General features: G+C 37.1%; 1 protein-coding gene across 1 annotated transcript; it reads left to right on the top strand.

Moving 5' to 3' along the window:
- Positions 1–2,792: 2,792 nt before the first annotated feature.
- LOC131154805 (auxin-induced protein 22D-like) lies at positions 2,793–4,308 on the top strand. The gene is made up of 3 exons (XM_058107562.1): positions 2,793–3,407; positions 3,512–3,814; positions 3,932–4,308. Exons 1-3 carry the CDS (start codon positions 3,121–3,123, stop codon positions 4,002–4,004), a joined length of 663 nt encoding a protein of 220 aa, XP_057963545.1. The 5' UTR covers positions 2,793–3,120; the 3' UTR covers positions 4,005–4,308.
- Positions 4,309–13,660: the final 9,352 nt, after the last annotated feature.

The following is a 13,660-nucleotide window of genomic DNA, read 5'->3' on the forward strand; positions in this document are numbered from 1 at the left end:
TAAACCCATCATGCATAAGATGCAGTTATTACATACCACAATATTACAAACCAAATAATGAAACAAAATGCATTTACAATTAAAAAGAATGTCTTCTTCTTTTGCTCTTGACTCTTCATGGAATCAGCCAAGATTATGTGATTTAAGTCCTTTCTAGCTTCCACTACACTTACATGTGTGTGTTTTGAATGATTAACATGTTCAAGTACTTAGGAACACACATTAGTAACATGCGGTTTGTCATTATCAAAACTAAGGATCGGACTCAAAAAGTCAACAAAAATTACACCCCTCAATGCCTTATTATGAAGAAGGCATATCATCTTACCTTCCCCCTTTTGAAAGATTACTCTACAGTGTTTATCCAATATGCGGATTGTTTTAAGTATGCTTAAGAGTAGTCTTACTCATGGTCATGAATATTGTGATACTCTGTGGAAGAAAGGCTTAAAAGGATTAGATGTTACTACCCATATCAACAAGGTACGCATTTCTTTTCGGCAGCCTTCCCATAAGAACTCCACGATTAAGCGTGCTTGACTTGGAGTAATTCTGAGATGGGTGACCTTTTGGAAAGTTTTATCAGGAAGTGTGTGAGTGAGGACAAAACACATTGAAAATGACACATGTTAGTCAGTGGGGCCAATCATTAGTCCGATAAGGCCCGCTCCCCCTGTTGTCTGATCTAGGTGGAGGAGGAGAGACGCAGTGCTCCCTAGCAGACCCAGATTGGGGCGTTGCAAAATGGTATAAGAGGAATTACCCAGTCGAAAGTGTATGAGATTCACATCCCCTGGGTTTGGAAATGTGGGTTCGTAACGAGGACGTTGCGTTCTATAAGTTGGGGGAGAATGTGATACCCCGTAGAAGAAAGGTTTAAAAGGATTAGATTTTACTACTCAAAACAATAAGGTGTACCTTTCTTTTCAGAAACCTTCCCATAAGAACTCCACGGTTAAGCGTGCTTAGTTTGGAGTAATCCTAGGATGAATGACCTTCTGAGAAGTTTTCTCAAGAAGTGTGTGAGTGAGGACAAAACACACTGAAAATGACACGTGCTGGTCTGTGGGGCCAGTCATTAGTCCGATAAGGCTCGTCCCCCTATTGTCTGGTCCAGGTGGAAGAGGACGCAGTGTTCCATGCCAAACCCAGGTTGGGGCGTTACAAATATTGAATCATTAAAAAGAACCCATATTGAGGAGGTGGAGAATAAAATTAGTGCGGTTGGGGGAGAAGAAGTAAAACTACATTCTTATCCTTCATGTTATCTTATTGAGATTGGTATAGACTTTTGAAATAATAATAATAATAATAATAATAATAATAATAATAATAATAATAATAATAATAATAATAAGAACTATACTCTTTGATGGCTCTTTTTATATTTATGTGCAATAATGTGACCAATTAACTTTTCATAATTCTCACCATCAAGTTTGACATCAGTTCAAGTTACAACCGAAGTTATATCAAATATATACCTTAAATTTTGGTGATTTAAAGATTAATTTTTTAGCAAATTACACAAATATAAATTCTTAAAGAAGTGAAAACATTAATGATTGTGATAACTAGGAAAATGATGATGAATAGTTTTTAATAACAATGTTGTGTTATTTTAATTAAAAAAAAAAACTTCAAATTTGAGTTTAGTCACAAGAACTCACATTAAAATTTAGAACTAATTGTATGTACACAAAGAAAATAGTTTGCCCACTAACAACTATCTCTTGGCATTGTCTCTATAGCTTAAAGTTCCCAACAAATAATTTACAAATTATACATGAATTTATTTAGTTTTAGTAATATAAAATAATTTTTTTGCTCCACTCATTGCCTTGAGATTAATGCTTTGCCTTATTGCAAAGAAACATTACACTATACACATCTACCTTTTGAAACATCACTCATTGTGATGTTTACCCAATATAAAAACTAGGTTCCCATCCTTCAAGTAAAGTTGTGTGAAGGCAAGATCAAATATACCAACTTTTGATGACTTCAAAATTATTTTGCCCTTTTAGTAATTGTATGAGTACCAATTCCTAAAGAACTAAACATTATAATGATAGTAATTACTAATAATACCAAAGACGATGAATGATAGTGTAATGTTATTTTAATAAAATTAAAAAAATTGCATTTGAATTTATTCATAAGAATTCACCTTAAAGATGACATAATTATTCTTTAAAAATGCTTAAATTTAATTATTTAATTTCAAAAATAAAATGAGGAGTAAGTTATCTCCAAAAAAAAAAGAAAAACATATTAAGGCCCGTTTGGGATTCAAAAAATATTAGGACAGAAAATAAAAATATCAAAAGATCCATATTTTTATATTTGGTAATCAAGAAAAATGAAAAAAAAAATACATATATATATCAAATCCATGAACAAAAATTTAATTACATAAATCATTAATATTTAATTTTTCTTAATTTTTTTAATTTTAAATTTTTTAATAATATTTTATATCTTCCAAGAGAAGGGGAACAAGTTAGGTGTGCTCATTTGGTGTGCAAGCCCAGATGGCACATTTTTTTTATTCATTTTTTTTTTTTTTTTTCTTATTTGGCAAGCAGTGTATAGTCTCCTAAATTCAATATGGGGCCCACCAATGCGAACCCGACATGGCGATGCACGTGGGACCCACACACATGGTGTGCCAATCTCGTGTTCTCAGATCCAACGCACCATGATTCACTCGGGGGCGGCCCCGAGGCCGCATCTGGACCGTCCAATTCCCGGTCCGGTCTTCAATACCGGCGGTTGAGGCTGTCCCCTCCATAGCCGGCAGTAGACCCAGCGGTGCTCCTTACTCGACCAGCACCCATAGCTGTGCTTGTCCCACCAATGAGGGGGGACGCGACTTGAACAATCGCGGGGTACCTTAGGGTGCGTCCCAGTCAAAACTGGCCCTGGCCCTCCTCTGATTGGTGGGTTGGGGAGCGTGTGCAAGGCCGCGTTTCGGGCTGCCGCTGTCCCACGTATGAAACTCATGCAGGAAGAGCATAAGGCACCTCGATTCTGACTACCCCTAGTCGCTCTATAAAATTCTTGTGCGTCACACCACCACCACAGCTCAAAATTCTCTGTTGGTTTGAGGAGCTATACATGATTAGATCCAAGAGAGTTGAACAATTCACCAGAAACTCGCCGGAATCTGAAAGTTACCGAAAAATGGAGACGCCGGGAAATTACGAGAGCGATCTCAATCTTGGGGCAACGGAGCTCAGATTAGGGTTGCCGGGGAGCGATGAAGGCTTTGAGAAACAACCATCTGCAGGTGCTAGAGGTAACAAAAGAGCTTCGATGGAGATGGCGGGTGAGAATAGGTCCAAGGCCAATTCTAGCTCTCCAGAAGTGGCAAACGGTGATCGCGGCGCAGCCCCTCCGGCCAAGTAAGTAATCATGCACCTTAATAAAATTGAAGTTAAGTAAGATGAAAACTTGTTTATGAAGTTGATTGCTTAAATTGGTTTTAAATGGATGAAACTGATTGCAGGGCACAGATAGTGGGGTGGCCGCCAGTTCAATCTTACCGGAAACACAGTTTCCAGCCCAAGAAAACGGAGGCGGAGGGTGGTGGGATGTATGTTAAAGTAAGCATGGATGGAGCTCCTTACCTGAGGAAGATTGATATAAAGGTTTACAAGAACTATAGGGAGCTCCTGAAGGCCTTCGAGAACATGTTCAAGTTGAGCATAGGTGAGTACTCCGAGAGGGAAGGGTACAATGAATCTGAATATGCACCTACTTATGAAGACAAAGATGGAGATTGGATGCTTGTTGGAGATGTCCCATGGGAGTAAGTCTCTCTCTCTCTCTCTCTCTCTCTCTCTCTCTCTCTCTCTCTCTCTCTCTCCTGAAAGGCTTAAACTCACGAGGGTCTTTTTTTTTTTTTTTTTTTTTTTGAAAAACGCAGAATGTTCATCTCTTCCTGTAAGAGGTTAAGAATCATGAGAGGATCAGAGGCTCGAGGCTTGGGCTGTGTATGAAAGCAGCGAAGGCAACAACATGAACGGAGGTGAAAAGAGAAGACAAGACACTGATGAGAGAGAATCCACGGGCATGGGCTCTCCCTGAAGAAGATTGGTCACTCTTAATTAAGTCACAGCACGTACAAATGGCACAGATTTTGTCAGATCCATAACAGAGATCACTTTTATTTTTTTTTTCCCTGTACCGATGAAGTATTGTTGTCGTATCAATCAAAATATATATACTGTATAAGCCAAACATTTGTTTCAAATCCCATCCCACTGTATAAACGGAGAATAAGATTCACATGTTTTTTCTTGATTTTTGAATGTGCAGTTTAAATACTTTTCTGTGCTTTGATCTTCCACTGGTGACGACTATGTGGTTGTTTATGTTAGAAGCCTAATTAGTGGAGCAAACATCTGGTATGTGAAGCACAAATGGAATATATCGGAGAACAGACTTGAAACATTTTACGATGGGAACACTCATCTCAACCATCAATATTTGTGCTAGTCTCAAGAACACCCGGTGCTCCAAGCACCTCCCAAGTTTAGGATATTGATAAGAGCAGAAAAATTATTGCGTGCCTCTCAAGAACATCCATAATCATCTTTAATTCAAGTTGCAATAGTGTAGAGAGAACTGTATTCGTGGAAACAGATAGCCAATTTCAAAATGAATGACTGCATAATCTTGGGGATAAAATGAAGCCCAAATTAAATTCAGGATCCAAAACGCATGGATTTCAATTTTCAAGTCTTGGATTTAGATTTCCATTGGTTTGAATGAAACTGAATGCGATTTTATATTATATTTTATTTAAAATTACATAAACTAAATCTAAATCTAAATTTCGAACTCCAAGCTCCCAAATATAATGAAAGAGTTGTACTTCGTTTATCTAAAGAAAATTTTCCAAAGGACTGCAGCTCAATTGAAATTATAGTGTTTTCCAAGAAAACCTTGTATTAATCAATAACGACACACCAGTGAAATTTTGAAGAATTTTGATCCCAAGAGTTTGCAATGTTCCCATTTTGATCAAACAGTTCCATTGAGCAGTCAATTAGCGCAACAATATTAATATTAAAGAAAAACAAATATTAATAAATTCTCTGCAACTTGATTCTTAATTTCAGCAGAACTACAAATCCAATTGCCAAAAGAACTATACAGGAAAGAATCCCCTCAATACTGTGAAACATATCATGCCAGCCTAGCAATGAACGTGAATATATTTAACAATAAGAACCTCACTCCTAATTAATCCCATGGTCTATAAGTTTAGAAATTGAAGCAGGCTTTCAGAAAACAAGATGTTACCATATTACCTAGGGTAATGGTAAACCTATGACCATTCATATTGACTTTAAAGGATTACTGCAATGCTTGGTGCTTCAAAACTGATATATGGCATCTAACATTATAAATGAGTCAAATGACGACTGAGAAAGACATGGGCTACAAACACGAGTTAGAAAAGCTGGGTACAGACACGGTTCTGGTGATCAAGAACAACCAGGCACTGACAATGTCAAGGTGGTTATGGGGCATGCCCAATTGAAGTTTTCAACCAGGAAATGAACATGGAAGTATTGCCAAGTCAGTATGGACCATGGAGAATGGAGTTCAGCTAAGGAGGGTAAAAATTATGATACCCAATTAATACCCTAGTGACGCTAAACACCACGGGGCCAGTGATACATGGTAGAATCAAATTTGATCAAGTGAAAGCCCACTCTGCTTTATACATCCGGATTTTGTCATAATGTCACGGGCTGTCATACTAAGCCTTTTCCATTTGTAACCCTCATTTCTAGGTTCTCCTGTCATGGTTTTTTCCTGAAAGGAACTAGTGGGCTCCTTACATTACACTAGAAATGTTTACAGCTGTGATAGGGCATAACTTTAGTGCCAGAATATTTTCTTTAGAGTATTAATATGATTCCTTCTATTTTAAATTGATTCTCTGAGCCATTAGAAGCAATTTATATTAATGCAGCAGTATACAAAAGAAACTGTTGGCCATCTAACCCTTGATATTCAGTTAACACACAGGCCTAGAATATCAACGCACACCAAATAGTCTTCAGCACTCTTTAAAAGCCCTACCTGCAAAAAGGCTATAAACAACACTATCATGAATGCAGAAGATGTAAACTTGATATAAAATCTAGTAAATATAAGTTTTCACTCGGTCAACATGCGAAATGAAGTTGCAACTATTAAGTGCTAACCAGTAAGTAGATTAATTTTAAAATTTTCCTCTAGATTACCAAAACTGAAGACGGCCTGAAAAACTTACACCCATAAATAGACAAATACACTTGAATGGCTTGAAGCTTAAGTTTTGACCCAACTCAAAAGCTGACTAACTTTACAATTTCAAATAACAAACATATTATATGTTCATTGATGGCCAGTCCATAGGCAGTAAAAATTTATTCTATGAAGCATAGGTATTGCTGCATGGGGTTATAGAATCCTCCACCCGGAATGGTCTGTATTAAAAGAAAGTAGAAGAACTATTTGGGTATGTGCAGGCAATAGACCATTTTTCATAGGATTCCTCATAGAGATTTGCACCAAATCAAGCAACCTGTAACCATATAAAGTTATATGACAAGTAAAGGTTCTGTCATTTCTGCAAGAATTCCCCAGAATTGTTTTGGTATCCATCACACAATACAATAGATAGAATGAAATATAATTAAAGGTGCCAATCTTTCTTGCAAATTGTGTGGTCCAATAGCAAGATATAACCAATTCATCAATAGTCCTCAAGGGTAATATTAAAGGACTGCAGATGAGGGATGCTAGCTGATTTAATTTGCCAACTAATTAAGTTTTTGTAGTTCTGCAATAAGTAATGCCATTAAGCATAAATAACATTTTCTTCTGAAGAATCATGGATAACTGAAACCATCAAAATATACATGCCCAGCCCCGCTAGCCCAAAGTTGCCCAACATCTAACTCTAAAATTCGTCCCAGGAACCTGCAAGACCCAAAATACCTCAAACCTCTTGAAAAGACAAAAAATGGAATAAATTTTCTACCCGCCACTTGCCTGCAGGTACAACATAATGAAGCTCTCCATTTACACACTGAGCTGATTTGTACTATAAACTATTCAACAACTTTGTTCCCTAATACTCTTCCTTGCAACTGAGCTGACTTAAATTTAGGACCAGATGCTGCAACTAAAATAAGAAAACCAAAAACATTTCACTCTATTCAAAGAAAGATATATATGCATCTTAACCATTGTAATGCTTGATTCCATAACCATGAATTTTAAAACAGGGAAAACATATCATCCTGCAAAATATCTATTTCAGCTCTCCCAATAATGTTACGATTGCAGTAAACATATACATCCAAAAACAAAAGTTATTACCCCACCTAGGTTTTCATTAGTTATCGCCTGTTTTCCTTGAATCAACAGTAAAGTTGCTCCTTTGACTCTGGGTTGGTCACAAGTTTGAGTCTGTAAATTGTCATTTAGTCATTTAGCATTATTATTACGTGTTAAGAGTTATGTAAGTGTGATTTAGTAAGGTATTATGGTCATTGGTATTGTACTTGACAAATATTATAAATAGAGGGAGAGACCTAACATTGAAGTTAGGTCTTCCACTTTACCCAACTATTCAACATGGTATCAGAGCATGATTTTGAAACCTAAACCCTATTTGTTACAAACACCATCAAAATCGAAGTCTAAAACCCTAAATTTACAGCATGTATACCATTATAGAAGAATTTCCAACAAAACTAGCCCTAGAAAACAGCCAGCAGCTACCCAGAAGGCAGACCAGTAGCTGGAAATTTCCTGGGTGACACTACCAATTTAGAAACACAAAATCTACTATAGATTTTGCAAAAAAAACACCAGTCACCCACAAACACTTCTGATCTGCTCCCACTGAAAACCCATCTCTAGGCGGTGCCCCACCCACCCTCACGCATCAGTTGAAGGCTTCCAGGGCCAACCCCACACACCAGCGCATGAAGCTACTTTTAGGCATGTTTTTTACGTGAATTCATCCAACCATTCTTGAATCCCTCTATAAACATATTAATGGAGTTTTTCATAATGTTTTTGGTCCAAAGATTTCGCCTTCTTTAATTGCTCATGTATGGAACCCGAGGAATGGTTGTTTGATGCTTCGTGAAGCTGTTTGTCAATGGTTATTGAGTTTAGTGGGTCTAAAGCAGTGGGATTTGCCATGTTTTTGATTCAATGTTCTAATTCCTTCCATAGAACAAAATATCAAACTGTTGGGCATGTGTTTTGCTCAAAAATCCAATATTTGTCTTTATCATGCATTCATGGTTATTCGTTAGTTGTTGACTTGTTGTTTGGTGTTAGTAAAGGTCATGGGTGACTCTCTTGTAGTGGTAGTGCTCATAAGCTGTTTTTTTGTGAGGCTGTGGCAGTTCTATATAAGTTTATTGGTGGTTTGCCGATGGTAGTTTCAGGGTTTAACCTCTCCAATTGTTCCAGTGTTGTGTTGGTTTCTTGGGGTTGTGTCTGAGTTTCTTGGTGCTGTGGCAGCCTCGTATTGATTTATTTGTAACTCGTTCATGGTGGCTAACCTTGTTCCTTGTTGTTCCAATTGTTCCAGCAACTAATCTTGTTATCACTTGCCTAAGTTTTTGAGTGTTGGTATGGAGTTTGCAAATCCCAAAACTATGGCTCCCTCATTAGTCAACAAGGTTTCAGTGAACTGCGTATTGTGACTATATCAGAGGAGTATTCAAGGTTTCTACAGTATCAATCATCTCAACAAGCATCTTATCGTATTGCATCTGTTACTCAGAAAGGTAATCCAACAGTCTATATGTCATCTAGTATCTTCCCCACTTGTCCTTGGGTTATCAATTCTACTGCCATTAACCATACAACAGGTTAAACCAAGAAAAATAGATACAAATTTGTTAACCCAAACTGAATTCAACCTGCTCAAACCACACTTAAATGAGTCAAACATGGTTTAATTTTTTTTTATCTGCCCTTAAACGAGTCGATTGGCATATTCAAATTTTATCTTATGGATATCCGTCTATCCATTAACAACTAATGTCCAATTCACAAATAATCCCATATGTCCATGCTTATTAGGCATCAATCCAACTAGCATAAGCCTAATTGGCCAAGGCTCAATCCCACACTCCCCTCACAAACTACAATATGTGCCTTTGGATGTTTGCCCCATGCCCACATTCAAACTCAAGCCTAAATACTCAATTCTCATGATCAAAACAAAAGTCTTAAATTTATTATCTAAAAAAAAAAAAGTATAATTTTATGATTGGTTATTAAATTTTTAACAATTTACCTAATTATTATTAAAAATATAATTTCAATTAATATGTTATGAAATATATTGTTCATCAAATGGAAAAAAAAAAATTATACTAGGGATGGGAATGATGGGTTATTTGTCATCCTCCACGAATTATCTAATCTGAACAGCCATAAATCCATCACTTAGAGTCTGATATGGACTATAATTTCCTCATTTGACAATCCTCCTAATCCGTCGTGGATTATCCGACCTAATCCGCTTTTCCAAGTCTATAACAAGTGGAACCAACTTCTTTTTTGATCTCCAATATCCTAAAAATCTACCTCAAGTTACCCTTATTGATGGTAAATCCTACTCCTTTCATCTCTCTTTCTTCTATTTTATACATTCCTAAATCCCTTTTCAATTTTATGTCAGTTAGTAAGCTTACAAAGTCACTAAATTGTTTTGTCACTTTCTTTCCTGATTATGTGCTTATTTAGGATCTGAAGACGAGGAAAACAATTGGCATAGGACGTGAGGTTTGTGGGCTTTACAACTTTGAGTTGCTTTCTCCTCCCATTGCCTGCACAGCCGCAGCTACCCACTTTAAATCCATTGTTGCCTTGGTCATCCATCCTTGGACAAATTGAAACAACTAGCTCCTACATTGAATTCTATTTTTAATCTTAGTTGTGAATCTTGTCAATCGGAAAACATGTGTTCCCTTTGCTTCCCAGGTCAACAAATGGGCGGTTAGTCCTTCCATGCTAGTCCATTCCGATATCTGAGGTCCTAGTCGTGTCACGTCGAAGTTGGGGTTTCAATACTCTGTTACATTTGTTGATGATTATTCCAGGATGACTTGCTTATATTTAATGAAAGATCGTTCTAAGTTGTTTAATAATTTTTATGCTTTCTATTCTCAAATGAATACTCAATTTTATATGCTAGTCAGGACGCCTTGTAGTGGTAATGCTATGGAGTACTTTAGTACCCAATTCACTAACTATATGACTAATTCCGGTACGATCCATCAATCTTCTTGTGCCCACACTCCACAACAAAATGGAGTTGCAGAGCAAAAAAAACAGAAATATTCTTGAAGTTACTCATACCCTATTGTATCAAATGTATGTCACCAAAGTTTTTGGGACTAATGTTGTGCTCACAACTTGCTCCCTCATCAATAAAATGCCATCCTTTGTCCTTTGTGGTAAAATTTGATATCAGTTATCTTCCCTAAGACTCCTTTGTTCTCCCTTCCCCCTCGTAATATTCGGCTATGTCCTTTGTCCATCAGTTAACTCCAGGAACGGATAAGTTGGACCTTTGTGCCATCAAATGTTTTTTTTTGGGGGGGCTATTCCTATACTCAAAAGAGATAACAATGTTATAGTGCTACTTTATATCGATTCTTTATCTTAGCTAATGTCATTTTTTTTTTAGTCTATATCATACTACTATGATTCCTTGAATTATTTTGACTTTGATGAGTCCCTTCCTCTGCCTTGCCTTTTAGATCCCAACCTACTATTTGTGCATAATCCTCCTACATCTTTATCCAATTTGAGCCCTCATCACTTGGATCATCCCAATTTGCAAGTGTACACACGGAAACTTAAGGGAGGAGAGGCTCCTCCAGCTTCTACTACCATGCCTCTAGTTCCCTCATTAGACGATCTTATTTTCCATGATGTTGATCTTCCTATAGCTGTTAGGAAAGGTAAATGCACTTGTACCCAACATTCAATCTCTAATTTTATTTGTTATGATTTCTTGTCATCCTCGTATTACTAATTCGTTAGTACTTTATATCTTCTGTTGCTCTTCCAAAATCTATTTCTACAGCCCTACGCCCCTATCCCATTTTAGGTGGAGGACTGCAATGGTTGAAGGGATGTGTGTGCTACATGATAATGATACTTAGGATTTATTACCTCTTCCTCCTAATAATTCAGTGGTTAGTTGTCATTGAATGTACAATGTGGAAGTCAATCCTGATGGTTCTGTGGCTCGTTTGAAGGTATGCCTTATTGCCAAGGGATATACTCAAGTGTATAGTTTGGATTATTTAGACATATTTTCTCCGATCACTAAACTTGCCTCGATAGAATTGTTTATATCTTTAGTCACTACTTGTCATTGGCCTCTATATTAATTAGATGTGAAGAATGTTTTCCTACATGGTGATCTTCATAAGGCGATATATAAGAATCAACCACCAGGGTTTGTTGCTTAGGGGGAGTCAAGCTCGGTGTATAGACTTAAGAAATCATAATATGGATTAAAACAATCTCCCAGAACATAATTTGACTGATTTAGTGTTGTAGTACTTGAGTTTGGCCTCTGATGGTGTGCAATAGATCAATATGTAGTTTATCGTCATACTCTATTTAGCAGGATTTTGCTTATTGTGTACGTGAATGACATTGTGATCACTAGTGATGATGAATGAGGCATCCAAGACCTAAAGCTTTTCCTACAAAGTAAGTTTCAGACCAAGGACTTGGGACCATTGAAGTACTTCTTGGGTATATAAAAGTATCAAGGTCTCGTACAAGAATTGCCTTGCCACAAAGGAAGAATGTTCTTTATTTTTTAGATTAGACGAGGCTATTGGGATCCAAACCTATTGATACATTCATGGACCCTAATAGTAAATTAGTGCTAGATATGGGTGATTTGTTGCCCAACCCAAGACGATACCAAAGACTTGTTGGAAAGCTGAATTATCTCATAGTCACTCAACAAATAAATCTTTCGCAAATGTTGCGAGTCAGTTTCTAAATTCCCCAGAACAAGTCACTAAGATGCAGTGATTCGCATTTTGAGATATCTCAAAGGTGCACCAAAGAGTGGTATCTTATATCAAAATCGGGGTCACAGTTATATTCAAGGATATACAGACATAGATTGGATCGAGTTGCCTTTCGACCGAAGATCCACGACCACGTAATGTATCATTTTCGATGGTAATTTGGTGTCTTGGAAAAGTAAAAACAAAATGTGGTGGCCAAGTGTCATGGTCCGACTATTTTCACACCGTTGTGAAAGGACCGTGCGGCGCTAGCTAAAGCACTCTTGTTTAACTAGTCAGCCTATCGTTTACCAACATTCATCCACGAAACACTTTCATTAGCATTCAATCAAATGGCAGCAGAAACAGTAAGCATTCATGAAAGCAGTGGCAAGCAAGCAATAAACATTGAATCTACGCAATTCATTAACAACACCTCCATTGACGTTGTGTGCTTAGCGAGGGAGGCAAGTAAGCTAAACACATTGACAAAAGCTAGTGAGTTTTACAATGATTGATGAACACTCACCCTCCCCTAAAGAGGTTTTTATGTAATTATCATCCTGACACTAGGAAACATCAAAGTGAACGAGGAGTCATACTGCCATATTTGGCATACAAATAAACTACTAGTAGAAAATAACCCTACACTAGCATTTACATAATGGAAACCCATCCCAAGTACACGAGACAAGCGGTCACAAGCAAGCATAATGCCCTAAACAAGCTTAGCTCATGACACCAGGTCATGTGTTGAGTCAGAGTATGCCAAGATGGGGCTATGGGGCACACTACATGCGAACTTGTTTGGTTAAAAAATATGTTGAAAGAATTAGGTTTTCCATATTCTCAGCCTATGGAGTTGATATGTGATAATCAAACTGCTATAAATTTGCCTCCAACCCAGCCTTCTATGAGCGAACAAAGCACATTGAAGTTGATCACTTTATTCAAGGAAACTTACACAAAATCTCATTATAACTGCACATGTCAAGTATGAGTTTCAACTTGTTCATTTGTTCAATACAGCCTTGGGAGGTGCTCGTGTGAAATTCATTTGTAACAAGTTAGGAGCATATGATATATATGCTCCAGCTTAAAGGGGAGTGTTAGTTGTTATTTAGTCATTTAGCATTATTGTTATGCATTAGAGTTATGTTAGCAAGTGAGAGTTAGTAAGGGTATTATGGTCATTTGAACTAGACTTGACATATGTTATAAATAGAGGGAGAAACCTATCACTGAAGTTAGATCTTCCATTTTACCCAGTTATTCAAGAGTAAGGAAACGGCCTCTCTGCATTAAAGTAGGGGTAAGGCTACATATACTATGACGACCTTCCCCCTACCCTTGAAAAGAATGGAGCCTTGTGGCCCAATGTTTCTACTAAATAGTACAAACCAAAAAGTCTTATAGTGAACTTGATGCTCGAGGATACCACAGTGCATCAAATATAAGTCATGACATCAAACAATTTTCTATGCTTTATTTATTCTACCATGGAGATCCACAAATATTATAAATTTAGCATTGAAAAACCTCCAAGAATTTCACACCGATTTCCACAATGACATCAC

This window comes from Malania oleifera, chromosome 5 (assembly GCF_029873635.1).
Source record: "Malania oleifera isolate guangnan ecotype guangnan chromosome 5, ASM2987363v1, whole genome shotgun sequence".
NCBI lineage: Eukaryota > Viridiplantae > Streptophyta > Magnoliopsida > Santalales > Ximeniaceae > Malania > Malania oleifera.